We start from the raw sequence: 27,860 nt of genomic DNA on the forward strand, positions 1-27,860 counted from the left end.
GCAATTGCCAGTCTTGCAATATTTGCTAGGTTTCTTTAAGCCCAAATTCCTAAAGGCATGGATGAGATGAGAATCTCAGCTTCTTTTTATAAACCCTCAAGACTTTTGAGCCTTCATGATTGTAGGGAGAAGCTAGAAAACATGACTGAAAGGCACCCTTGTGGCTTAAATCTCAGCAAGCCCATAGAAGGAATTTACACTTTATTTATTGATTATTTTAGGGTTTTTAAGCCAGTTTCACGAATTGTTGGGGCTTGGCACATGATTTGCACATGTCTTGGGTTTGCAGTCCTGTGGCCTGGGATAGGCAATAATCTTAATAAGTCAGTTGGAGAGTTGCCAATGTCTGGATTAGGAGACTAGGCCTCAGAATTTGCATTTCTTCATGGACCAAATCAACCATGTAAAATGAAGTTGCCTCATTTTAAAACCTAAATTGCTTTTCTCTTGCTGTGCTAATTCCAGCCATTGGCAGCTGCAGTTTTTTCTTACTGTCTGTTTTTCCTCAGTTTTCTTCTTCTTAGTTACAGCCACGGTTACTACATTTAATAGGGTTGCTTTATAGTAGAAACGTCAATATGTCAGTTTTTATTGAATAAACTATTAGCATACTGAGTACCTATGGAAACTGTTCCATCTTTCATGATAAGAATTATTACTTGACCAGTTCTTAGATTGCAAAAAGACATTACACAGAATATGGCTAGGGTTTCTTCAATTCAGTGGCGACATGTAGTGGGTACACAGGGGTGCACGTGCAACCCCTGAGAGTGTCAGTACACACCCTGACCAGCCGCACTTGCCACTTAGGCAACTGGTTGGGGGGGGTGGGGGCGGCAGGCGGGAGTGCTGGTGCCTCCCCTGCGAGCACTGGCTGGGGAGTGGGAGAGTGCCATGGCTGCTTTGCAGTCGGCCACAGGGGACCACCCCCCATCAGTGAGATCGGCCGCAGGGGTAGCCCCCTGGCCAGTGAGACTGGCCATGGGGGGGACTCTCCCTGGTCACTGACTGGTTACTGGGGGTCATATGCCCCACCCCAACTAAGTTGGCACCAGTCGTCCATGCTTCTATTAGTTGTTTTCAGCTCCCTATTCTCTTGCAATGGGTTCAGTTACTTGCCCATAAACTGTTTATTAGGAAGGATATTGGAATACTTCCCATTTAATTTTGTAGTGTACCTTCTTCTGAATCCTTTCAGTTGTCTCGTCTAAGCATGCCAGTCTTCACTAAGTATCAAAGCACCGGAAATAAAGTTTTCCTCAGCTTCAGCAGATGTTTTTAACCAGTTTCATGGGAAATGTAATTAACATGCACGGCGACAAGGTTTAAAGGCATTTTACTTTAAAACGCATCCAGTGTTGTTTGATAATTAAACAAATACAGATTATGGCCCTTGTACCAATTTCCCCTCTGTTCTACTCCTAAACTAAGGGAATGAGCACAGCAAAGCTATCTCTACCTAGTGTTTTACTATTTGGTCAAAAACATAAGTAGGGAGAGTAAAATTGTAAATTAACCAATATTCCTCTAACTCATTAATAAATATGTATAACCCTTCTAATCCCTGATTGATGAATTGATGGAAACCCTGAAATAGTCCATTCTGAAGGTTTTTTAAATACTTCCAGAACATATGGAGTTAAATTTAAAACTACTTAGAAGTTTTCTTAGTTTTCCTAAGCTGTCCTTGGAAAGGAACTGAAAGGCTTAGTCTTTAGCTTGTGAACCAAAGTCATTCAGTCCTTGTGTTAATTCCTTTCAGCATCTAATTTCAGGCTGGTACATCTCAAAGTAATAAGATCAGGATTAAGCAAACAGGCCTTATTGGCAAAATTTAAAAAATCTGGAAAAGCGGATCTAAAACTCCATACAAAGTTAAAGGAATGTGATATGTGCAACAATAGGAACTCCTCAGAAAAAAGCAAGGCAAATTTTAGCACAATAAAACGCCAAAAGAATAGTAACTTGATTTTGTTCTATTTTGGATACTAGAAAGGAGGTAAATATCAAACTCCCCCAATATATTTCCTGTCTCTTCATTATAGACTGTTTCTCAGATTAAAGAGCAAAAGCAGAAAGATTTCTAATGACTGTTAAACAACTTAAACTAAATATTATATTACACACCAAAAAATAACATTAAAAGAACACAAAGTTTGCCAGAATTGATTGCCCAGGCAACATTAATTCATCCCCCTGTATGTAGGTCTTGTGACACCATCTTTAATGACATGATGTCATGCTTCATGTTCCACAAGCCCTTGCCTCATTCAGTGCATAAGGTGGGTGGTGCTGACTGAATGAGCAGATATTCAATAATTTTTCATGGTCATCCTTCAATATGTAGCTCATGTCTTACGTACTTGTCCTAATCTCTATTGACAGCTGGTCTCTCCTTCTAGTCTACCCCAGTGGTCCTCATCAAACCACATTCTTTCCTCTGACTCCTCTTTTTCTCAGTCCCTGCTATCCCACTGGTTCCTCTCAATTCCAGACTCCCTCACAGTTACTAAATCTCACAATTTCATCATGAGGCACAACTTGCAAGATTTGTGTTTGTGTTGCATCTCTGCATTCCAAGATGGCCATGGGGGTGCTTTATCTAAAGTTTGTTTGACGAGTTTCAGTTAAAGTGCCCTGCAGCCATTATGAAACGTGGGACTCTTAATACATGTGATGCTATGGCACGCTCCAACAGACTCAATTAATTAAGTGTGCTTGGACGCATGAATGCTCCAACATGGTATAATTAAAATGCATCAGAGCACGTGTATAGGTACTTTTCAGTGCCAGAAGGCAAATATCCCAAATGTAAGATATTTTCATTTTCTTCTTTTTTAAGAAAAGCTCATGTTCTTTGAAGATTTGACTCATGGTGTTTAAACACTTGGGTTTGATAATGTTTTGTCTGTGCTTTTATTCAGTCTTTCAAAAAATCTCATTTTGTTTAATAAAGGCTGATAACTTGACCAAATTTGGATGGGTTTTCACAGAAAGGCCCATCTCTGACACCAGGGTTACTCATTCCTTCTGCCAAAGTTCAAGTTTCTGCTACAGTGCCTGAAGGGGTTAGAACAGCTTAGTGAAATGGTTATAAGATTCCACCCCCAACTCCCCTCAAAAATGTTTTCTCCTAATCTCATTCTTGGAAATGGTGGGACCACTTCCAGCAAAACTTTCAAATGTTGAGGCAAGCTGGGGAATTTTAGTCCAAATGGTTTAAGTATGGCACAGGTATGATCATCTAAAAACAAAATCTTATTATGAGAAACTCTCATAACTAGAGGTGTTGCTACCAGCTCCCCCTTTATTACACGGAGACAAACTCAACCTTTGCATCCTGAGACCAGGGAGAAAATGAGTGCAACTCCTCTGCTCTGCCCAATGGCAGGAGCTAGAGGTGCATGCAGCAAAGAGCTCTATCCTGCTACATGGACTATTGTTATGGTTTATTATGTCTTTTGAGCTCTGGGAGGCAAGGTTGGGGTATGGAGAAGAGAGGTACCAGCAGATCAATAGCTCTGTGGCTTTACCAGGCATTTCTTGTCCAAGTTGGCCAAGAGCCCCTCAGAGTTCTGTGGCTCTTTGGTTTCACTAAAGCTCTGAAGGCCTGAAGGAACAAATCCCCTCATACTAGAGTCTGTCAAATTCTTGAGCACCTAGCCCACTTCCTGGGCTGTGCACTTTAATTATGATTAGCCACTTAATGCCTAGTCTACTGCTGTTCTGCTCTGGCTGTGGTATTGAGGGGCAAATTTAGGAAGGGATTGGATCCCACTTTTCTCAGGCCATGAAAGGGGTGGACAAAAGGGTAAGGATATCCAAGATGCCAAGCAGTGCTGGCTAGGGTACCCAACTTGGTTTTCCTAGTTTATTAGAGAAAACAATAAGGAAATTAAAGATGCCAACATAAAACAAAAACAACAATGAAAAAAATGAAAAATCAATAAACATGAAATACTAACACAGTCTAGAGTGAACAAGGACAATTCAAGGAAATATGGTAAATATGTTACTAAGCAACTAATGGGATTGTTAACCTTGGAACGATGCTTATAGAAAAGGAGCAGGCTCGTGCTGGCACTCACACACTCTCACACCACAGCTCACGCTAGATCAGACTTCTTTGATCTAATGTAGCAGCTGCATCTCAGTGCATGCACTCAAGCAAGCTCAGATGCATGAGAACTTGCTCGCTCACTCACCCACACAATGGAGCCCTCTTGACATCTGGCAGCTTCAAACTGGATGAGTGAAACATGAGCTTTCCTCTTCGGTATCTCAGCAACAAGCCAACAAGAAGACCAGAAACCAAGGTGAGGACGAGTTGAACAAGTCAACCCCACACACACCAAAAGACCCAGCACAAAACCATTTCCATCACTCCACTCAGGCACCTGTCTTTTACATCTTATGTCTCTCTCCTCATCTCACCACCTTAGCTTACCATCATCACACCATCTACGCACTGGTGTTGGACACTTCAAGGAACTAATGTAGAAGTGGGGCTATACCACTGAATATGACACAGAGCCTCAGACTATGTAACATCTGCTGCTTGAAGGCCCATGTACAAGTGGAATATCTTGCAAAGTACAATAAACAAGCACAAGCATGTGTAACAAAATGGTCAAATGCGGTATAGGGACATGAGAAGAAGACAACAACCACCTTCACTTAACCAATCATCCTGGATCACTGCCTTTCCATCATATGCATCACCACTCATCTTCATTTTCACCTTGATACATTCCTGTCACTCAAAACTGTCTCATACGTTTACCTTGGAGTTCTCTCTCTGCCTTCCTGCCAGTTTCATGAACACGTCTGTGCTAGCTTACCATCCCTAAGTAGGTCAAGAGTTCATTAGCTCATTCCTTCTAGGAGGTTTTTGAGCTTGACCATTACTGTGCATGGTCATAACAGTATTCCAATATTAACTTTAACTGTACCAAAACAGGGAGTCAGGTCTACAGTAGGACAGTCAGTAGCACTGGTGGTCCCAGCCTATGCTGGCTAGGGAAAAGTGGTGGCAGCTCCCCTTAGGGCCAGGGTGAGACTGGAGGGATGAAAGCTGGACCAGAAGATAAGCATAGCATGGCAGAAGCATGAGTGTTGGGATTGGGGGTCAGATCCCACTGTGTCTTTAAATGAATGTATGCCAGGAGCCTTAGAGTGATAGATAGATGGAGGGAAGCTGTTGAAGGAGCAGGTGGAGAAGGCATAATCAGTAGAAAGCAGCCTAAGGAAGTGGTAAGAGTGAAGAAAGGCTGGTCCTTTGGTGCCTAAAATGGGGTCCCTGGCTTGGAATCTAGAGGACTAGGGAGGCCTTCCCCTGAAGAAGAAGTGATGGTTTTGGAAACAAAGGGGTTAAGGAGTAGTAAGCCCCAGACTGAAGAGAGAGTGAAGGCAGGATATGTGGCCCAATGGAGTGGCAGAGGGAGGGATGAGGTGCCAGACTTGGTGGCAGAAAGGGGAGTGCTTGTCACTGATGGGCCCTTAGATGCCTTCCAACAACAAACAATTCAGCTTCTAAAATGTGTATTTATTTAAGTAAATGGAACTCCTGCCTGACTTAAGATCCAGGAGCATGGCCCTAATTACTCACTAGGTGAATGTAAACTTTCCTTTTCTGCTGTAACTGGTTCCTGGCACAGCTAGAAGCGGATCAGATAATGCATTCCATGTCAGGTGGCCATTGCAGGTATTTCCAGTGTACCAGTCAGATTTCAAGGCCCAGCTTCTAGGATATGTAAATCAGCCTTGACCCTGAAAATCTGAGAGAATAGCTATATCCAGCACTGCCTCAGTTCATCAATAACCTGGCTTTCTGAGGGGAGAAAAAAAGTCTCTTTACTCTCAAGTTGAGCCAGACAGTGTTCTGATGAAAGACCACCAACAAACACAGGGTGTTTGCAAATGGCAATGATAATTCAGTGGGTGGCCATTTACTTTCTGAGTCAGTGCTGAGCCCAGAAAAAGTCTCTTTACTCCCTTGCATCAGGCAGTATCAGTTCGTCTGTAGAGTCTCTCCACTTTAGCTGCACTTCTAATTTCATCCCATAGTTCAGTGGTTCCTTCCTCCCTCTGACATGTTCAGCACTCACCTGTGTGCAGATGTTTGACTGTACTTATCTCATTTGTTGCACAAAAAGATTCAGTTCCATTGCTAGTTAACCTTCCTGCATCACTAGCAAGTGACTGATTGCTATCCAGTCCAAACATGGTGCGCTCTTTTATGGTGTATTCATCCACTCATATGGCTCAGTGAAACCTCTTGGTTCCTGTCAGTATTTGTACCCACCAGGTTTGACTCTCTAAAGCCACTCTATTCCTTCCTATTTAACTCTTTAGTGTTAAGTACACCCAACTCACCCCCTATCTTCCAGATAACTCAACCCACATAGCATATCTGGATAACAAGATGGACTGCTATAATAGATCGCTACTAGGCACTACATACTCTTCCCAGCTTATTGAAAGGTTAGCCCTCAGGCTTGCATGTCCTCTGCCTGATGAAAGTGGGGCATGAGTGCAAAGTTTAGCCAGACAGTGTTCTGATGAAAGATGACCAACAAACACAGGGTTTTTGGAAGTGGTGATAATAATTCAGTGGGTGGCCATTTACTCTCTGAGTCAGTGCTCAGCCCAAACACCAGCCTGCTTAAAGAACAAAGCTGCAGTAGGTGAGATCTTCAGATGAGCCATAAAATGAAAGACTTCACCATTTGTGGTCAAAGATGCAAAGGCATTTCTGCAACAGTTGGGTTGTTAAGGCTGGTATCCTGACCAAATCCCTACCGAGTAACTGAACTCTGCCTATTTAGTGTGCCCTTGTAGTTTGGGTTGCATAAAATATTTTTCACATTCTGCCCTAAGCAGTTTTTTAGCTTTGCTATGTGTCTTTAAAGAGTTGCCACGTTTCACCCCAGATGTGACCAAATGTCGGTAGTGGGTGAGGTCTTTGTATATTTTGTAAAGTAGGTTGAGTTCCTTTGAAATGAATAACCTTATGCACACTGGACACATCTACACATTCATTAATGCACCGTAGTTACGGCTCATTAAGTTTAGTACTTATATAAGCAAATACTAATTTAATGCACAGTAGTACCAATGCATGGTTTTTTTCAAGTGCTAACTATGCAGTAGCCTAATAACACTGCAATAGTGTATTAGCACAGGTTTTGCCTGGCACGCTACTGCACAATGTTATTTGGCTACTGTGCAGTAAGCATCTTGTGTAAAACCGCCCACTGTGTAGTATTCTTGATTATAATGTTAACTGCAAGTTATTAGAGCACTGATTTGTGCCCCCTCCCCCCCTCCCCCCCCCCCCCATTCTATGTACTGGTGAAATGGGCCAGGTCCTCAGGTGTAGCATAGCATGATGATTCCAGTTTATAAACAGTGAGAATCTAGCCCATGCATGTTGTGTCTAATTCATATGCACCAGATTTATAGGGGTGTAATTAAGAGAAGATTCAGGACTCTTTGTGTACCGTCTTTGCAAGACACTAACAGAATTTCCAAAAAATCCCCCAAAACAGATTTCCCAATATTTATTTTATTTTAAATCCGGAATATGTATTTCAGCCTCCTAGCCATTCATCTCAGCCCAAACCTTCAATTAAATGGAACGATACAAACCTCCTGGCACTGGAACAATGTTTTATGTTTATAAACTAAATCTGTGACTAGAAAAGTGTTGAAGTTTGGAGGTTTTCTGGTAAGAGTCCACTTACTGACATCATATAGGGCAAAGCAGTGATTGGCTACCAGAGGGCAAAAATAGAGTTTATATTTCAGTAGAATTACAGTGAGCAAGCAGAAGAACTAGTAAATCTCTGTCCACTGGCTTGCAACTAGCTTGCATACTTCAGGACTGCAAACAGGTAGGACCTCTGCTTAGTTTTTTTATATAGTGTCTAAAATGAAATTGATAAGCTTTTCCACCAGTATTTCTAACCTACTGGTTCTCTCCTTTTCAAGGGATTGAAACATGCTCTGTACTCTTTATAAGGCAGTGTGATTTCTGTAATAATACTTGATTGCTGTAATAATGCTTATTGACAAGATCACCGGCTCTGCCATACTTTGCTGTAACTCACCATCAGCTTCTGCATAGGACCCAAAAGAAAATGTGAAACAATGTACTTCATAACTGAAATGCACTCAAACCTCACTGAATATTTAAAAAAACAGGGTTGTTTTACTGCTTTTTTCCCAGCCTGACTTTACTACAGCATAAAAAATATCCGAGTGTGAAAGAAAACAGCAAAAGAAATATCCTAGTGTGGAAGAAAACAGGTTTCTCCATAGATCAGCAGAAAAAAGCAACATATCTTATTACAAATTCAGTCAAGGAAACTGTCACAAACATGGAGCTTAGATGGATTTAGCAAATGTTATAAATAGGTGCAATTTTCAGCTGTTCAGGCACATCCTTAGATGGTATAAATCAGTGTAGGTCTCCTAAAGTTTTTAGAGCTACACTGATTGACTTTAAGCATCTGATCTCTCGCCTTCATGAAATAAGTGAGTATGTAATGCTTAAGCTATGGATATTTTGCTTCTAGGAGCAAGCTTCCTCTACCAAAGAGAAATCTATAATTCCGAGAAGATAAATTATAGTCAGGGACCAAAGGCGGGCAGGTGCAAATGTAGTTACATTATCAACTACGTTACAGTGGCTCTCACTTGTCCCAGGTCCATATCTTACTCCTAGTGTCTAGATCTCCTTGCCATTTACTAGGGAGTTAGGATTTGGGGTGTTGGGTAATAGTTTTTCCAAAACACCTTTCTACTGAAAGGCAGATTTCCCTCCCCCAGCCTTGTCTCAGATGTATAGGCCTGAAAGAGAAAGCTGTATGGAACTACAGATGTGTTTCCTGTTCTTGTTGCTGTAGCGTATAACAAGGAAGTGGAGCTGTCACCTGCCTCCTGGCCATAACTGGGTAGTTTCGGAAACTGAAGAAAGCAGTAGATGTTAGTGAAATCTCCTATGTGTTCCTCAAAGACCTCAAAGGTCAGCGTGTCCCATGGAGACTACAGAAAACTGTTCAGTCTGCCAAGATCTTGAGATTTTAGGCAGGTTTGGAGAAAAGTTCAAAAGACTGTTTTTCAATCAGGAGGTCCTGGATTACGTAAATCAGTGAAATATCGGGCTATCTAAACACGAATGTTATCTAAATCCTCTAGCGACCTACCCTCTCATTCATGATCTTCTGATTGCATTGACCAAGCAAAGTTTGGACCCAATTATTTCTTGGATGGAAGATCTCTAAGGATAATCCGGGTTTTGCTGCCCTGGACATATTGATATTAACATGTCATTCTGTTTATCTAAATATTTCCTTCTGAAGTGCCAATATTATATATTAGTGATTTACTGCATTTTAGTATTTCTTAGTGTTACTGAGCTTTGTTGGAAGTTAACGTGACTTTTGGGTGAATAATACAGAAAGTGATTCATTAATATTTTTATGAATAAATGTGATAAACTTTTCCTGCTATTATTCATAAGGTGATAGGGGTATTTTTAGTTTACAAGGACAAATGTTTGTTTATTTGTGAAAGTGGTTGCAGTTGCCAGAAGCTTTGTGAACTCTCATATGAAAGAGCATTTGTCTGAGAATTCATATTGGATATATATTTGTCACTATAATTGCTCACACTTCATCATTCACTTTCTCCTGTTTTCTAAAATGTCCCAGGTCATCCATCAGGGAAAGGGAAGCAATCACATGTGGCCTAAAAGACCAGTCAGACCTTGCAAACAGAGGCTTAGTCCACAAAATTGATTTACTTTGCTTTTAGATACTATTTTGTGAATACTTGCAAAGAACAAATATATTGCAGAACTCAGGACTGATTGATGAATGATTTGTCAATTGAGGGAAAGGAAAAATGTATCAGACAATGTATCTCAGTGGATTTTACTATCTTGAGATGACACATTCAATCCCAGAAATGGTCATATTCTTAGAGAAGCAGCTTTTATGTTTGTCTGTGAAATGACATACAGATACAATTATTTGCTATAGATAGCCTGCCTGTTTCACTGGGATATCTCTGGATGAAAAGACTACCTGATTTTTATCTTAATAGCTTTGTTGCTGTTTCAGTATTTTGTAAACGTGAAAAAAATTGTGCTGACAATACGCTGTTTGTTACTTTCAGAAAATATAACAATGAAGACTGCACTTATTTTTATCTGCCTTTTGGGAATAGCTTGTGCTTTCTCAGTGAGTAACCCCAACAGTTCACTAACTTAGGGTGCATCCAGTCATTCATCCTTCCTGGTCTATGTTCATGCAGCTTACTATAAGCCACGTTAATGTAGACCAGGAGTGGTGTGTACTGCCATTCACTGGTGCTGAAAACTACATGGGGAACCATGTGTAAGTAACTTGGGGTGCAGGAAGGGGCAGGAGGGACTGGGAGGGGGGTTGGCAGCATTAGAGAGGGGTGGGTGGGTCTGTAGGTGGGAGGGTCAGATGGCTAAAAATAGCCCCATCAGGGTAAAACGTGTGGGGCAGGGTAAGAAGAGCACAGCCCCAGGGCTGAGGCAAGCCGAGTTTTCCCAGGCCCAGGGCTGCGCTTCAAATATGTACTGATGTTTGATAGATTGAGTTAACCTGTTCCTGATCTAAGTTAGTTAATTTGAAGAAGTGAACTAACTTAAATCAGGTCTGCCATTTTTTTGCCCAATTTAACTCCTCTTAATGCCTGCAAAGATGGGCGTTTAAATGTAACGAATGTATGTACCATCACAAATCATTTGAAAAGTTAGAATGCTGCAATCAAATAGCCTTGGTGCCTTTTGTAAATGTGAGGCACATTCGGTAACTCAACCTTTTTTCTTATAGATCAAGAGCTTCCGCAGAAGAGCAAAATCAGATGACTCTGAAGAAAATGCGGTATGAGACTGGATTTGCTGAGCTATATTTGTCTTTTGGGGGGGCATAAGAAACTATTACAAGGTAGGCAAAGGTATGAACTTACAGGAGTATGTTAATGACTCTGTGCTACCTGACTCTGTTCCTATTCTACAGTAAAATGAGAGGTAGTTTAGCCCTCAGTGAAATTGTGATAGCTACCTCTTGCTGCAGAATAAGAGCATGTGCCTGGGCAGTTAGGGCATTTTTCATGTGCTCCAGGGTGGGGGGAGGGCACTTTAATTAGAGCAGCTCTGAAAGCCAATCTAATTAAAGTACCACAGCATCTTATGTACCAGCGCCCCTGTACTTCAGAATAGTGGCGGGGATGCTTTAACTAAAGCTTGTCAAACAAGCTTTAGTTAAAGAGCCCACATCGCCTTTTTGAAGCACAGGAATGCTGATGCATAAGACATGAAGGCTGGCTGGAGCATGCTAATTAGTATGCTCCAGCATACTTGATTAATCGAGTCTGCTCTAATGTGCTGCAATTACAGTGCATTGAAGCAGCTTCCCAGCATGTCTACAGGCATGTGTGGTGTAGCCAGTACATTGTAATTTCACACCTTTGTTGGATCTGCAGTACTTCGTTCATGCTCTTGGATTTATCCTTGCATGTTTTTTAAGCTTCAGTACTTGAAACCAAAATTGATATGGTTTCTTTACTTTTCTACTAGGTTTTCAAGAACAGGCATCGATATTATTTTTACAGATATGCCTATGTGTATCCACCACAGAGAAGAATGCAGGTAAATGCAGCTTTTAAAATCTGATTTTATTTTAAAGTAAGCTCCTTAACATTGCCTGTTAGATTATGGTACTGTACATACACATTTAAGACACTCATTGGACAAAAGTCATTGTAAATGTCAAATGGTTCAAAGGCTGGTGTGGGTCAGTTTGAACTCCGCTGTGGCATAAGTAGGAATAATTCATTGTTTTTACTTAAAAACAGTAGCAGTATGTTCACTTGCAGCAGGACTGAATTGGATTCAGCACATTCAGTGGACTGCCCTTAGGGATGGTAATATATTATTAGGCTGGTTAAAGCTAGCCTAGTATAAGGTTGTGCAAATCTCTCAAATTCTCTTCTGGGTTTGAGCAATTTTTCTCTATAATTTAAAATGGAGTTGGGTGAGCTGCTCAAGTGTATTGTCAAAACAGATTTGAAATCCTGGCTTCAGTGACTTCATTGCCACTAAGCTTTAATTTCACATATTCTTCTGGCCGAAATGAAATTGTGCCAAGGAGAGAAACCTTAAGTAGCTAAACAGGGCCCTGGTGGGACAGATTCTCAGCTGGTTTGAATAAAATCAAGGCTCCAGGGAGCAGTAATGGTGTGGAACATTTTCTAATCTAGCCTGACGGGCAGTCTAACCACTGAAACTAATTCTGATGGATTTGCAGTGATGTAAATCAGGATTAATTTAACTGAAGTCAACATTTACACCAGTGTAAGGCTGGTGTAAGTGAAAGGAGAATCAGTTTCACTATATCATTTTTTTCCAGTTGCCCTAATTTGTGTCTGGTTGCTTGTGGCTTAAACTGGCAGTCAGACATGGTGCAGAAATCCCCAACCACACCTTTCTCCCTGGGAAAGTTTCCACTGTGATCTCTGAGCTGGGGCTCTTGCATGTGTGGAAACAGAATCAGCAAATTACCTTGGACCAGCTCCCCAGTCTCTGATGTAAAAGGCACCAGAAAGGAACTGTCAGACAGTCACAGATAGAGCCCAATGGAGCCAGATTTACCAACCTCCTCTCCTCCCAGTATCTGTGTTCCAAAGGTGTTTGGTCTAACATGATACATCTTGATTTTAAAGACAAATTCATACAAATAAAATAGTTGGAAGGTTAAATCAATAGACAAATAACACCACAGATCCCCAGAGCTGCAGCCAACACAGCCATGTATCACTTACCTTGCCAAAATGGCAGGTCATAGTATGGTTCAATTCTACAGGAAAACAGCACATATGATTACACAGGGCATCACGCTAGCAAGGAAACTCCATTTTAAAAAGTAATTCTGCTCCATAAGAGTCATGCTCTTACTCATATGAAGAGAAATGGCAGTGTTTAGTATAAATAGTTTTTTTTAAGTGAAGTGACTCAAAACAGTTTTCACAGAGTCTCTTGTTACTGGAATGCAATCGAATGCTGAGGCATCAGCTGTACTTTTGAAAGAGGGCTCGCTCAAAAGCTAAAAGTTTTCAGGCATCTTGGAGTGATGCTTCAGCCACACAGTGATTTGGTATGTCCTGTGGGTACATGGATGTTTTTGTACTGGCCCATCCTTGGCTTGGTCTTAAAATGTCAGTGAAGAATCCTACACACACATCTCTTACATAGTTTCTAAGCATGCCGATCAGGTCTGTCCACGGAAAGGGTCTGAAAGTACAAAGGCACAAACACCTTTGGACTTTGGAGATTTCATTACACCCTTCCTTTCCACACCTCTAACAATAAAAATTGTCATACTAAAGCTCTGTGTGGAAAACTGGTGATTTGGCAATGTTTTAGTGGTAGTAAACATTTATAAGAAGGGTGCTTAAGATTGTGTTATACGGACTGTACCTTTAAAGGGCCAGGAGTAGGATGATCCAGTCTCTTCCCTGATGCCCTGTAGGTGTGGTTTGTGGTGGTCGGTACTTGTAGTTCTCCCTGCAAGTTGTGAGCATGTGAGTTGCTGAATCCTGTTCCTAATAAAGATAAAGCTGTTTAGAACCCCACCAGTCTCTGCCAAATGGTGACTGGAGGACAGAACCCCAAAGGCATGGAGGTCTGAGTGAGTACCCCATCCCTGGAACCCAATGGCAAAGAGTAAACATTATAAAGATGTTTGGTCAAAATGTTATGCACGTCTGGGCCAAAACTTAAAGCCAGATAAACCACACCCATTTAACAGCATCTCTACCCAACACATTTGCTTACTGCCTCACAGACGGATGAAACTGGATTCTGGTACCCTGACTCTCATTAATCTCATTAATTAAACAACTGAGCATTGTACTGAAAATATCAAGTGCCACATAGGCAGTTGTTAGGAACCCCAGCTTGGAGATGGCAGCACTGACCAGGAAGAATAATCTTCCCTATACCTGATTTTCTTGAGTTCTATTTTTTTCCAGGAAACTCTGGGCTTACTGGGAGAATTTCAAAGTATAATATATGTAATTCAGGATATATTTTTGAGGAGGAAGGATGTTTGTTGGAAGAGTTTCTGCAAAGAGAAGCATACCTTGCAATGACACAAGAGATGAAATTCTCTGAGCAGCAATGGAGTTGCTTGTTCCACTTGAAAGAAGCAGCATAGTAGGCTAAATAGGCTTGAAAGGGTTAGTGTCTCAAAAGGATGAGGACTGAACTCTAAATCGGTTTGGCCTTGCCATCTACCCTCATAAGCTGTGTGTACACGAAATGAGGTACATGTGTGCACAACACTTTAAAGCGGGTTAAATGTTTTTGCACCGCTTTAATGGTGTTGGTGTTTGCACATGTCAGCAGCATATTGCACAGTAATTCCAGCCACTGTGGCAAATTCAGTGGCATAATGAGCCTTAAATGACTTGGGGCACAGCAAACTAAAATTCCTCCAAGGACTTTTAGTTTGCTGTCCTACAGCCATGGAGCGAAACACCAGGCTCCGTGCAGCTCAGGGACTCTGCAGGAAGCCCATGGAAGGCAGGCTCCAACCAAGAAAAAAAAAAGCAGCAAGCCTGATCTTTTTTTTCCCATTTTTTTTCCCTGGAGCCTGCCTGCCTGTTCGGTGATTCCCTCCGCAGCTGTGGTGCTCCCCAGGACCACCCGAGCCAGGTGCCTGTGGGTAGGTGCTGCCTTGTAGGGGGGGCCACCACTGCTGCGAAGGAAGCACCAGCCCTGCCCCCCACAGCCCAGGGACTGCTCCACCTCCCAGCAGCTTGCCCTCTCCTCCCTGCTGCCAGAGAGGCGGGTAAGTGCATGGGTGCGTGCACAACATGGGGTTCACTTCACCCTAAATTGAAGCAGTATTTTAAAAAATCCACTGTTTCAATCTAGAGCCCCTGCTTCTTCTACACACCCAAAGTTTCATGAAGCCCACTGAATATATGGCTGAGGCAAGATCTTAAAATCTGTCACCTGTGTGAAGTTTCAAGAAGTTCCTAGATACCTCTGTGATATGTACAGATGTGTCACTTCACAAAGTAATTGTGAAGCAGTTGTGTTCTGGCTGGCTTCACCCTGAAAGTCACTTGCATGGCTTGCTGCACTTGCATAATATTGTATGAAATGTTCTGGGATGAAAAGCACTTTCCCTATCTCTACATTGAAAACTACCCTCTCTCTACATGTACAGCTTCCTTCCCTGGGAAGTTGGTAGAACTATCAGTGTGACTTTGAATATTGCATTCCATACACATCTCATATTTAGACTGACGTTACAAATTCTTCCCCACATCACTCTCTATCAATAGTTCCCCTTCTTAATTATTGGATCAACAGAATCTGTTGAACATTTTGGACATCCTTAAAGATGAATAACTGTTGCAGAGGTACCTGCATTATATGCAGCCTCACACAGCTTCCATTAACTTTGATGTGAACAGTACCCCACCAATATTTGAGTGAGCTGGGTCTTTCCTGGGTGCACATGAAATAAAATGCTCATATTTCTCCTTTTGTTTAGAGCAGTGACTCATCAGAAGAGGAAGGGGATGGTGATAGCTCAGATGAAGAGGAGGAAGAGGGGGTAAGTAACGTGTGCAGACATTGTCAAAACAAACTGAGCAACATGCAAAAAAAGCAAAAAATTGGGGACAATTTTTTTATAGCCTGTCCTCTTTGAATGAGCATAGTTAGGATTACTTAACTGCCCACAGGTTTCCATTCTGGACTGAGTTGTTTTTAAGACCTATTTCATCTAAAAAAAGAAGTAATGTTTGACACAGAGTCAGGGCTTTCTGGTTTCAGAGCCTTAGAAACTGAGATATTACAGAACCAGACCTACTGCAGGCTTACCAGCTTGGAATGCTAATCATGCTTTACACTTAAGTAGCTCCTTCCTTGCAAGAAGCTCAGGTCTCTACACATACCATATGAGCACAGATCATATAGAATGATGAATCAGACACACAATCCTGTGAAGCAGGTAAGTGCTTGTTTGCTTTTTACAGATGAGTAAACCAAGGCACAAATGATGGAGAGGGTTGCTGCCATTTAGATCCCACAATAAGTTGCATTCAAAAACAGGGTAGCATTACGGAGATGAACTCTCTCTTTCTCAGGAAGCCTGTGCACCAGCTGTGCAGTGCGTGCAAATTTGCAAAGGTCTGACAATAATATGCTAGCTGATGATTTGGCCCTTTGTCTGGGTCTGTTCTTTGTGGAGGGGGTTATGTACAGCAGCCTGCAATCTTCTGCACTGTTCTTGGGTTTGGTGATTCACCAGTGCTTATTTTATTTACAAAGAAGTAGTTTTCCTTGTTTCCTCACCACAGGACTCTGCAACATGATCCTCTAGGGAACAGAGTGATCCAAAACCCAAATGTGGTAATAGAATTAACTCAAAGCGAACCCATTAATAAAACAAAGGAACATACTGACTACAGATGATGCTTCCCCGACATAACTATGAATATATTTGCAATCTGGGAAGTTAGGGATCCTCTATTATTTTTTTACCTTCTAGATTGTGTTGGCTCCTCCAAAATTGATATAATCCCTTTGGTAAATATGTATTTGAATGTACAAGCTATTTTGGGAAACGCATATTTTTACCTGGACACCAATAATAGCTTCTTTGGTAATTGTGGTCTGTTGGGTCAATATGTGCACAGACATTTCTGTATTTATAATGCTGAATTTTGGGCCTTGAATGACTGTTACAAATTACAAAAATGCCATTATATCCTATTGTTTACCTGGCTTCCACATACTCTTAAATAACTCAGTGGTGTTAGCTACTCCAGTACTCCAAGAAGGGAGTGTTTCATGTTCCTGAATCCACGAACTGGAAATAATTACGCAATTTCCTTGAAAAGGCCCAGGGTTAAATTCTCAGAAGCTCTTTATGGATGCCTAGTACCCAAAGGCAGCTTAAAATCTATATGCCAGTCTGACAGGAGGTAATAACTATCTGGGATCTCCATGCATGGAGAACCTGTGCTTTGTGGTGACCTCTGCAATTCAGCACAAGGCTGAGCTGGGGAAGCATAGCCGAGACAGGGCTCTGGTATTTCCATACAAAGTATGGATCCATTGGGGTGAAACCCCACAAGTTGGAAGGTGAACAGTAGGTAATTTTACACAAAGCAAAAACTATTTCATGCCTTTGCTTTGTCTCCATAATGTAGGCCTTTAGTATCTATTGGCAGCAATCCTGAATTCTTAAGTTTCATAGATTGTAAGGCGGGAAGGGACCTTGGAAGATCATCAGGTCCAGCCCCCTGCACCAAGCAGGAAAGATAACTGGGGGCCAGGTGACCCCAACAAGGTGACTGTCTAGGCTCCTCTTGAAGCTTTACAGGGTAGGTGACTGCACCACTTCTGGAGGGAGCTTATTGCAGTCTGGACAGCCTGACTGTGAAGAAGTTTTTCCTAATGTTGAGCCTGAATTGATCTTCCAAGTGTTTTTGGCCATTACTCCTGGTTTGCTCATCAGGTGCCCTGGTGAACAGTAGGAACACCTTTCCTGGCAGATAAGATGGAGACTGAACTAACAGAGAATACATTTGTCCTTTCACTTTGCGAAAGAGAGAGGAAAAAGAGGACTTTGACCCAGAATGCCCCCAAACGTGCCTTGCTCGTGGACAAATGCAAATAGCTTAAAACATTTCAGCTAAAATTTAGCATGGTGACTGGTGATTTTTGAGAACCTAAGGAGAGATGCTTCAAAGTGCTTGATTTTTCAGAACATGGTGAGCATATACTGCTTGAAAACAGGCCCAAGATGTCTCAAATTGGGGACTGAGAAATAGGGGCACCCAGCTCCAGCAGCTTCTGTGGAAAATAAAAATGGACATATTTAGAGACAGTCCTCATTTTAAAATGACACAGGGTTTATTATAGGTGCAAATGCAGGTCTGGTTATGTATTTGATGATGAACATTTGGCTTTGGGCTATTAGCTGGTGATATTATTTGCAAGAATAAAAATTATACTCACAAAAAGAAAGGCCCCATTTCTTAAGTTAGATGTGATATATACGTAGTGGTGGCTTATGTTCATCAGTAGACGTAATACAGGCAACCCCCACTTAGCGCTCTTAATTGGTTCTGGAAAAACCGAGCGCTAAGTGAAACACCGTTAAATAAAGCCCATTTTCCTATAGGGTTTAATGTAAATAAATATAATTGGTTCTGCACCACCTGCCGGCCCTGGCCCTGCCGCTCTCAGCATGGCACTGCGCGGGCTGCGTCAGGGGAGGCATTGGCTCCTCCTGGCCTCATTGTTCCATTACCGCGATAGCCCGTGCCAGCCCACCCCTACTGGCCACCAGCCCCAGCCACCCCACCTGCGGGGCCTGAGTCAGGGACCTGCATGCCCAGGGATTAACAGCGAGAAGGCAGTAGGGCTCCAGCCAGCACGGGGGAAGATCAGGATGGTGTCTGCACCCCACACGTGGATGCATGACAGGAGTGGAATGGGTCATGGGCTGCAGCTTAGGGATGGGAGGGCTCCACGGGCTTGGCCCCGCTGCAGCCTGGCGCGGGGAACCCTGCACACATGTCCTTGGCTTGCACTGGCTCAGGCCCCGCGCTTCTGCCGGCCCTGGTCTCGGGCCCTGCGCTCCTGCCGGCCCTGGCCTCGGGCCCCAGCCTTGGTCACTGGCCCAAGCCCCACAGTCCCACCTCCCACCCTTCCCTTCTTGCTGCCACCAGCGCCACTCCTCCCCACCCGCCGGCTGTTGCAGCACCATGTGCCGGACTGGACCCCAGGCTCCTGCTACTTTCCCCTGGGATCCGTCAGCTGCCACTCACCGCTTCACTCAATGATAATGGCACCACTGCTGCTGCTGCGACTACTTCTCCCCACCCTCCACGCTGAATGCTATAACAAAACACACTGAGCGCTAAGTGAAACCAGGTAGGTATTTTAAATGAGTGTTATAACGAAACCATGGTAAGCAAAATCGTGTTAACTGGGGGTTGCCTGTACTGTATTTGAAAAAAAAAAATAGTAAAAAAGATTTCCTCTATTACTCATCAGCCAAGATTAGAGTCAGGTATCTATTTTGTCCTCAGAAAGTATTGCCACGCATAAAACCTGAAAGAGAGCCAGCATATCTGCATCTTGTACACTGCTGTAGGTGTTTGTGAAACCAGTCTGGCAGAAGAAAAACAGTCTCTTGAAACATAAGCCTAGGTTCTCCTAGGTGTTTTAAAAGCCTTTATCTTTCTTTTAAAATGTTTTTACTCATAATCCTGAGGTTTTATTTAATGGAGTTGAGTTTTCATATAGTCATTTCTGAAGGTGAATTGAAATGGTTTAGTGAAACCCTGACTTGATTCATGATTGCTTTAAAAAAGTTCCCAAGTGAAGATATATATGTGGAAGGTTTTGCTTATAGACAATGGAAAGGAAGACAATTTATAATGAAAGGGCTGAATTCAGCAATGACTATGTAAACAGCTACGTTATAGTAGTTATTTTATAGGGGTCATGGTAACCTCTGAGTCCCATCCAAACAGCCAGCTGCACCATGCAATTTGGTGGTTCTTTCAACAGAGAAGAAAATTACTTAGGCTTTCACTGGCATAAATTAACCCTAATTTTAAGTGTTTGAGTTTACCTAAAATATAAGGGTTGCTTCTCTTGATTCCTTTTTAAATAGTGAATAGCAAGCTTGGATGAAAGAAGTCAAATGAAACTGTTTTCCCATCCTTAGCATCTTACTACTGTTTAAAGGCTGTCTCTACAATTAAAGGTGCATAGGACAAGGAACATTCGTTCCAAATTTTAATACAAAAGTCACGTGCAAAAATAGCAAAGGAAAGTTAAGCGAGGTGAGCAAGAAGAACTACTGAAAGACCCAATATCAAAGTAATCATGTAGCTATCTACAGTTCAAGTTTCCCACACTCCCAATCATAGCTTTAAGAACATGAGGAGCTATTCCTCACCAGTCTCAATGGTTAAATTTTCATCCTGCCTTCTATTCACCTTCTAGAAATGTCACCTGAGCATCGAACCTAAAAAGACTGTCTTCTGCATCCACTTCCCAAGAAGGACATGGACTTTACTTTCACAGCAAAGATGAAATCAATCAAAATACCATTTATATTTCTTCCTAGCCATCATAAATGCTGTGTGGTAGTCAAAACTGCTGTTACCATATAGAATGCTACATAACGGTTTTATTGTTATGTATTCAAGATTAAAAAAAACCCAAAAAACTCAAAGATGAATAGGCAGAAGTGAGGTCCTCTAAATATATGGTTTTTATTTTTTCATTACAATTTTTCATTCTATGTGCTCTGCTCCTTTTCTACAGTTTCTCTGTATTTCTTTACTCTTCATACTTCTTTGATCTACTTTGCATACTCTTCCTACACTAAAATATTTTCCTCTGCTGTTTCTACAGTCTCTCCAAAGCAGAAGGCAAACCTAATCATGTCTGGTTTCAAACCCAACTTTCTAACCCTCAATGCTGGATTGTATTTGAAGTTAGGTAAAATGAGCTCAGTTAACCTTACTTGAAAGTTTTGTTTGGGTTTTTCAAATTACATCCACCATTAAATATTTAACCCAAACAGAAACATTTGACTTTAGTCACTGAAATTTAATTACAATGGAAAGGTGAGCCTACTTTTGTTTTTTTATTGAAACATCATACAAATTTCTTGGGAAAATACAAACCCAGAACAAGTCCCACTGATCTGAGGAGTGTATTTCTGGGATGTGTCTGAATCATGGCTGACAGGGCAAATGGGCCATGAGGTGGACCTGAGATACAGTCCACACAGTAGAAGACAAGTTTGAAAGCCCTTGTTCTATACAATACAAAATTTAAAGTGGTCCTAATTGTTCAATGTTTATATATATAGACACCATGTCTTTTCTGACTTTACAACGTGTTTCAATAGTTGTAATCACTTGTACCTGAGGTGCAAAAACATATGCTTTGTTGACCTGGAACTATTTGCAAGCACCCGGATCTGACAGTCTTACCTTAGTACTTGCATTTTATCTGAATACAGATCCAAACTTATAGTACTTGGTTTCACAATTTCAGAAAGGAAAAGGAATAAAGAGAAAAAGAATTTTATGTGAAAAAAGCTTATGAAATGCTTACTTGTTGGGATTGTTTCTCTGAAACTAAACAGCCTTTGTGATCAATCTCATGTAATATCTCAGCAGGAACAGTCTAACGAAGGGGAGAATGAAGGTGAAGAGACCACCACAGAGGCTCCCACTGGGAAGGTCCCCGTAGACAAGAAGGGATTTAGCAAAGGAGAAACCAAAGCTCCTAAGAAGGTAAGGTTTGCAGACCTCCAGTATAATACAGTGGAGCCTATACAAGAGACCTCCTTGATGAGATGACCCCCTGCCTAAATAGACTAGCCTGAAGAATCATCAAGTGTCTTAGCCTTGATTCCGTTTGCCCCTTTTACTCTGGTGTCAGGCAGTGGACATCAGTGAAGTCACTCCTAATATGCACTGGGTAAGCCTTTTACAAGAAGGTTCCCACTGATACACCCCATTAAAAAAAAAATCTAGGGCATTTATTATTTGTTTCAATAGCTCCTATAGGCCTAGACCTGGTAGAAGAACCCATAGTGGTAGGCACTGTATATATGTACACAGAAAGTCCCTATCCCAAAGAGTTTCCAATGTAGAGACAGGTTTCACTGTGCCATAAATCTATCTGCTTCCAACAAACAAGAGAGATCAACAGTGCTATAAAATACATTTTTTCAATGTTCAATCTCTGAAGCACATTCAGCTTCTTAGTACAAGCTAAGGAGCAAGTAGATGGTAAGCCAAGCTGTACAGGAGCAAGTGTCTGTGGCGATAGCCTGCATGACTGTATCACCCACTATGTGACTAGATCCTATACCTCATGTAATATAGCATTCCTCAGGCACATGGATTTTATGTGCCCTGTGCTGAGCAGAGAAGATGAGGTCAGTGTAATGTGTTACAGTTTTTAAAATGTGTACCTTATTGCTGTTTCTAGCCCCTGTGTAATTTTGTATATTGGAAAGATGGGTGGACACCTCCCCTCCCCCCGCCATCAGCTGTTGGAACTGGGGAAGCATCTATAGTGTAATTTAGTGTAATTCTTGTCTTGTCCTGTCCTACCCTGCCCTGCATGAATAGGCCATGACTGAAAGGCATGCAAGTAGCAGGTTTCTTCTCTGCTCCTATTTTTCCCTGTAGTCATGTAAGGGTAAAGCTCATCAAGCCTGAAGTAAAGATCCTAGTATATGGCCCTATATTTAATTTTTTTAAAAGGCTGTGTTGCTGCCTTGTATACTTATCCCTTCATAATTCTGAATTCTTTGCCATGTGCAACCCAGGGCCAAGACTGCAAAGGTCCTGAGAAAGAAGAGAAGAGTGAAGCCCTTAAAAGGGGGGGAAAGGGCAAGGCTCCAGAAAAAGGTGGGATGAGCAAAGGCTCTGAAAATGAAGATAGTGATGAAAATGAGGAGGAGGACAATGAAGAGGAGGAAAATGGAAATGAAGAAAAAGTGGATGAAAATGGAAATGGCATTAATGGCACTAGCACCAACACTACTGAAGCAGAGACTGGGAATGGAAGTAATGGCCTAGGTGAGAATGGGGAAGGCAATGGCAATGAGGGGGCTGAAGGGGGAAATGAGGAGGAAGAAGAGGAGGAAGAAAATGAAACTGAAGCAACGACTGTCATCACCACCACTGGAGATCAGGGGCTGTATGACACAACTACCACTGAGGATGAGGTGCCTTATGACACTACCACCACTGTAGATCAGGAGGGTTATGGGTATGAAGAAAGTCCTACCCCCGGCTATGAAAACGGATATGAAAGCCAAACAGATTATAACTACGGAAGCGAGAATGGGTACCCCCGCGGAGACACCTACAGAACTTATGAAGATGAGTACAGCTATTACAAAGGGCATGGATATGATGTCTATGGCCATGATTACTATTATAGTCAATGAAGAGCAAGACCTTGATTGATCTTGTTAATGCTAATACTCTGCATAGCAATTGTTTTCAAAGTTCAACTCAGGAAAGTATGACAAAATGTAACTTGGTGCCTGTATAAAAAAGAAAAAAAAACCCTGGTTCTTAGTTTAAAAAAAAAAAAAAAAAGCTCTCTATGGAGGTAGTCACACGTTCACTTGCAGTGGTTGCAAATCACTGGAGTGCTGTCACCTATTCAGGTTTGCATGTATTAAAGTTAGTATGTTAGATAATATTGCCTGAAAGGGAACAATTTAGCAATGCTACAATGGTACTTAATATGCACTAAACTGCTTGAACATGCATTTGCTTAACATGTTAATTACACCTAGTAAATGTTATGTTGAATGAGTGACACCACCCTATTAAATACATGCTTTTGACCAGGATTCATACACTTGGTGTGGACATTTATATACCCTACCAGGGACCGTAGCATTTTAATCTCAATACTGAGGAATATTGTGTATAAGATGGCATTATCATAAAATGAGTTTTGTTGTACACGTTATATTTGCAGTCTATCCATTGTTTATATTAAACTCAAAACTCATTTTAAAGCAATTATTTTGAACATGTTGTGCTTAAGAAATAACTTTTAAAAAACCTGCTTCATTTCTGTTGCTAGTCTTCCACTCAATGGACCAGACTCAACTGATACAGTGGGGAACTTTCAACATGATTATGCTTTTTTTACACTTGCAATTGGTTTGGTTTTGAAAGCTGGGCCTTGAATCTCTGAGGCTGTCCCATCATCTGTAAAGTTGAGAGAGATCCACAGGGCAGTCCCTGGGGAGAGGTACCACCCGCTTTGTTGTGAGTATGAACAACAGAATCTAACCCTAAGCAAATATACGGGAAAAGCAAATGCTCTTCTGAATGCCCATGTAGAAGTTCAAAGTTGTATCATTTGGTAACAATGCGCTTTCAATCTGTAGAGAATTATGATAGTTCAGAGACACTCAATAGCAAGGGGAAACAGGAGGCCAAGCACTGGAAAGTCTTACCTCTCTGTGCATGGGCTGCTGCTGCCATGGTGTGACATGGTACAGGCTCTCTGGGTGTTGCCTTTCTGGTGCTCCCTCTAAATCAGCACCTAGGGATCTTTGGATCTATGCCACAACATAGTGACTAACTGCATTAGCATTTTCTAATGAGATTTGTATTGTTATGTGGTAGCCCAAAAGTATCAAGCCTATCACCTCAACACACATGCAAGTGTAAGCAAGATGGCAGAAGATGACTAGATGGAGTTATTCTAAATAAACTTGCTCTTTGTTGAGAAAAGAGACTAACTAAAGGAATCCTACTAGTAATATATGCCTCGTCATCTCATATGTTCTGGGTATAGTAATGGGTTAATTGCAGTTATTGCACTAGCTTTACACTTCTAGAAAAGAAACCTGTGTTCAAATCCTAATATAGGTCTAACTGGAAAATGAGTTTCTATTCTCATTCTGGGCTACAGTAAAACTCTGGATGCATCACAAAACCATTATAATTATACCACGGGCATGGTCTGGCTCACTCCGTCTCAGAAGCATTGGGACTATAAACATTCAGAGCTCTGCTGGCTCTTTCCTGTTAGTTGCTATCATTCAAGATGTTTCTGTAGTGAGAGAAGCCAACATTTCCCGAAATGTTTACCTCCAGGCCTGGCTTCAAATTCAAATGTTGGGTAAAGTTTTTAAAAGCACCCAAATGGCAGTTTTGGGACCTAGGAGTCTAAGTCCTAGTGACCTTATACATGTCAAATCACTTTTGAAAGTGGCACTGAGCATCCCAATTCACTTAAACACTTCAGCAAATTTGACCCAAGATCAAAAAATAAAGTAATTCTGAAGGCTTTGTCCTGTTGTCCAGCTCACATCCAAATACATAATGGAATCATTACACAGTTGAACAAAATTGTCAGGCTGTATTCAGGAGATGTATCTAGATCTGTTACATCAGTGGTGCCTTACATCCTTTACAAAAACAAAACAACCCCCAAAAACATATATTACAACTGCTGCTTTAAAATAATTTCTAATAATATAGGAAATATTAGATTGCTCTCACAATGGATGTATGCTATTGCGGTAGATTCATTTTGGAAAGAGAGTCAACTGGTGGTACGTAATCTTAGAAAAATTTGGGTATGAGTCCAAATTTTATTTACAATTTCTTCATATCTGTTTTATGTGCTAATATTATCAGAAGTCACTTTCCAAAAATGATTTCCAGGACCTCTTGTTGTCAGTTTCCCAGTTCCACAGCTTATAAGTGATATTAGAAGGAAACACAGCTTTTACACTATTTTACTATTTCCACCTCCTGTAGCAGTTGATTTTTTTTCTAACTACTAAAAAGATTAAAGTTTGTTTTGAGTTTTGGTTATATGTTAAGTAGGGAGAAATAGGGCCAGGTCTTATATTATCTACTTGAACTCCTAAAAGCAAGCTGGGTAGTCCCAGCTTACCAGAAACAGTAGCTACACTCTTAGCCTCATGGCACAGCCCCCCTGTGGGGCTGTATGGGGCAGCACAGCTTGGTCCAAGCTGCCAGGTATCTATGCAGCCTCTGGCACAGTATGCTGCTGCGGCCCAGCTCAGTGCGGTGTGGGGCCGTGTGCTTTCGGGCTGTTACTTGGGGTTATGCGCTGCTCACAGGGACCACCAGTTGGACCAGCCCAGGTCCTGCGTGTATGAGCCCTACGCCATCCAGCCAGGCTGCTTGTGTGCACACAGGACCCGGGCCATGCAGCCAATGGCCCCTGTGAGCAGTGTGCAGCCCTGGGTGACAACTTGGAGCTGCCCAAAAGCACATGGCCCCATGCCATGCTGCGCCAATATACATGAATCAGCACTCTTGTACATATGTATACCATGCTGCCTGGTTACTGACACCATATAGCAGTTGCTGCAGGTCCTGAAGGTGGAAAGCCAGGACCTGGCTGTGCAGGCAAGCCAGGCCCTGTCCTCCCTCCTGCAAGGGAAAGTTCAGTACCTCTGCAGTGACCCAGTGCCATCCTGGCCAGAAAACTCTAGTGCCTATCTCTGGAACCCCACCAGGACCTCAGGGGGTACAGGCAGGATGTGCAAGAGCTTCTAGCGCATGGACAGAACCAGCTGGTTCACCACCAGCACTCTCCTATGTAGGGAGAGATGCCTCAGGAGCCCACACCTGAGCTGCTCCACCACCCTTGCCTCCAGCTGGTGCTAATTCTCTGGTGGAGACAGGTCTGTGGAGGACAGGTAGACCCCCAAGTAGAGCAGCGAGCCCATGCTCCAGCAGATCCCGTGGAGCACAGGTGGGAGTGAGCCCACCTGCCACCTACCACCAAGCTGAATGTCCTGACCCAGTTGACCCGGGCAGAGGAGGCCACCAAGTACAATGCCTGGCAGGCCTCCACCTGTGCCAGGTCACCTAAGTCCTGGACTGCAAGAAGTACATTGTTAGCATATGCTGACAGGACCAGCCGCACCGCTGGCTCCCAAAGCATCAACCCCACCACCCGCCTCTGCAGGAGAACAAAGAAGGGCTCCAGGGCCAAGGTGTACAGCTGGCCTGACAGCAGGCAGCCTTGATGCATCCCTCTCCTGAATGGGATGGTGTGAAAGAGTAAACAGGGATGCGGCGAAAAGAGCCGGAGAATGCCGCTTCCAGAGCCATTACCATATAAGGATAGAAGCTCCGGGAGAAAGAAAGAATGAAGAGATGGGAGTCTTAAAAGAAAAAAAAAAAAAGGGAAAGCATCTGAAGGAGAAAAAAAGTGGGGAAAAAAGAAGATCCCTAGAGGATAAGAGACTTACCTCCGCTGGAGAGAGCGGAGCTCAGAGGAGGGGCGGATCCCCAGAGACGCACACTGCGGGACGTGGCTGGTGGTTGCCCTGTGAAGTAAACACAAAAAAAAAAAAAAGGAAGAGTGAATTGACCCACTCCCACAAGCTTGGAGACAGCATCTGGGTGTCAGTCACAAGGATTCAAGGCTCCAGGCACGTGCAAGATAAAAAGGTACAAACTGATTGTAACAGAAATAAAGAGAAAGTATATGGCGGGGTTTGAAGAAAAAATTCCACCCCAAAAAGAAATAAATAGACAAACCAGGGATAAAGAGACTTCATTTTCTAATACCAAGTTCAGTCCAACCAAACTGATAGTAGTCATGTAAGAACAGTATATAGATAGAATTACAAAGTTGATATAACTGATGAGGTAAAATAAATAAATAAATAAAATTATATAAATGGACCACTTCTGTTTAAAGGTAAAGAAAGCTTGTATAGTGTGATAAAGGATAAAAATAAAGACAAGTGTTAATCTGCATCCGACTGTGAATATATATACACATATACACACACTGGTAAGTGCGTGTGGATAGTAGAGAAGGCGTGCGAAGTTTTCCTCTATAATACCAGGACTCCTAACAGAGACACAAACAAACAAACCCCCCTCACCCCCAAAATATATAATAACCCTCCTGACGAGTGACATCATAAATTAGAACATATTATAACAACATCCAAGACGTGGCAGGCAGGAAAGTCGGGGTACTTACAGTTCTTTGGGAGATTATAAGAGGATATGGGGAGGCATCGTAAGCTCCACCATCACAGATGGGCTCCGTCATGGTCCAGTTGAGCTTGACCAAACACTCTGCAGAGGTGTACAGCACCGGGAGAGCCCACACGAAGCAGGGCCTGAAGCTAGCCTGCAGCTTGCCCATGAGGTACCTGTGAACCACTCCGTCAAATGCCTTCTCCTGGTCCAGTGATAGATAGGCCCTC

At 42.3% G+C, this 27,860-nt stretch overlaps 1 protein-coding gene across 2 annotated transcripts in view; it reads left to right on the plus strand.

Annotated features, from left to right (window-relative positions):
- IBSP (integrin binding sialoprotein) overlaps window positions 1-23,655 on the plus strand; it is a 37,304-nt gene extending 13,649 nt beyond the window's left edge. The window contains exons 1-7 of one of the 2 annotated variants that reach the window (XM_006266669.3): window positions 7,807-7,895; window positions 10,183-10,247; window positions 10,872-10,922; window positions 11,618-11,689; window positions 15,606-15,668; window positions 21,274-21,393; window positions 22,440-23,655. In XM_006266669.3, the coding sequence (XP_006266731.2) occupies window positions 10,194-10,247; window positions 10,872-10,922; window positions 11,618-11,689; window positions 15,606-15,668; window positions 21,274-21,393; window positions 22,440-23,066 (987 nt within the window). In that variant the 5' untranslated portion in view covers window positions 7,807-7,895; window positions 10,183-10,193 and the 3' untranslated portion in view covers window positions 23,067-23,655. Of the gene's footprint in view, window positions 1-7,806; window positions 7,896-10,182; window positions 10,248-10,871; window positions 10,923-11,617; window positions 11,690-15,605; window positions 15,669-21,273; window positions 21,394-22,439 lie in introns of those variants that run through there. The other variant, XM_059722288.1, reaches the window with a different exon arrangement.
- Window positions 23,656-27,860: the final 4,205 nt, after the last annotated feature.

Source organism: Alligator mississippiensis, chromosome 2 (assembly GCF_030867095.1).
Source record: "Alligator mississippiensis isolate rAllMis1 chromosome 2, rAllMis1, whole genome shotgun sequence".
NCBI classification, from domain to species: Eukaryota; Metazoa; Chordata; order Crocodylia; family Alligatoridae; genus Alligator; species Alligator mississippiensis.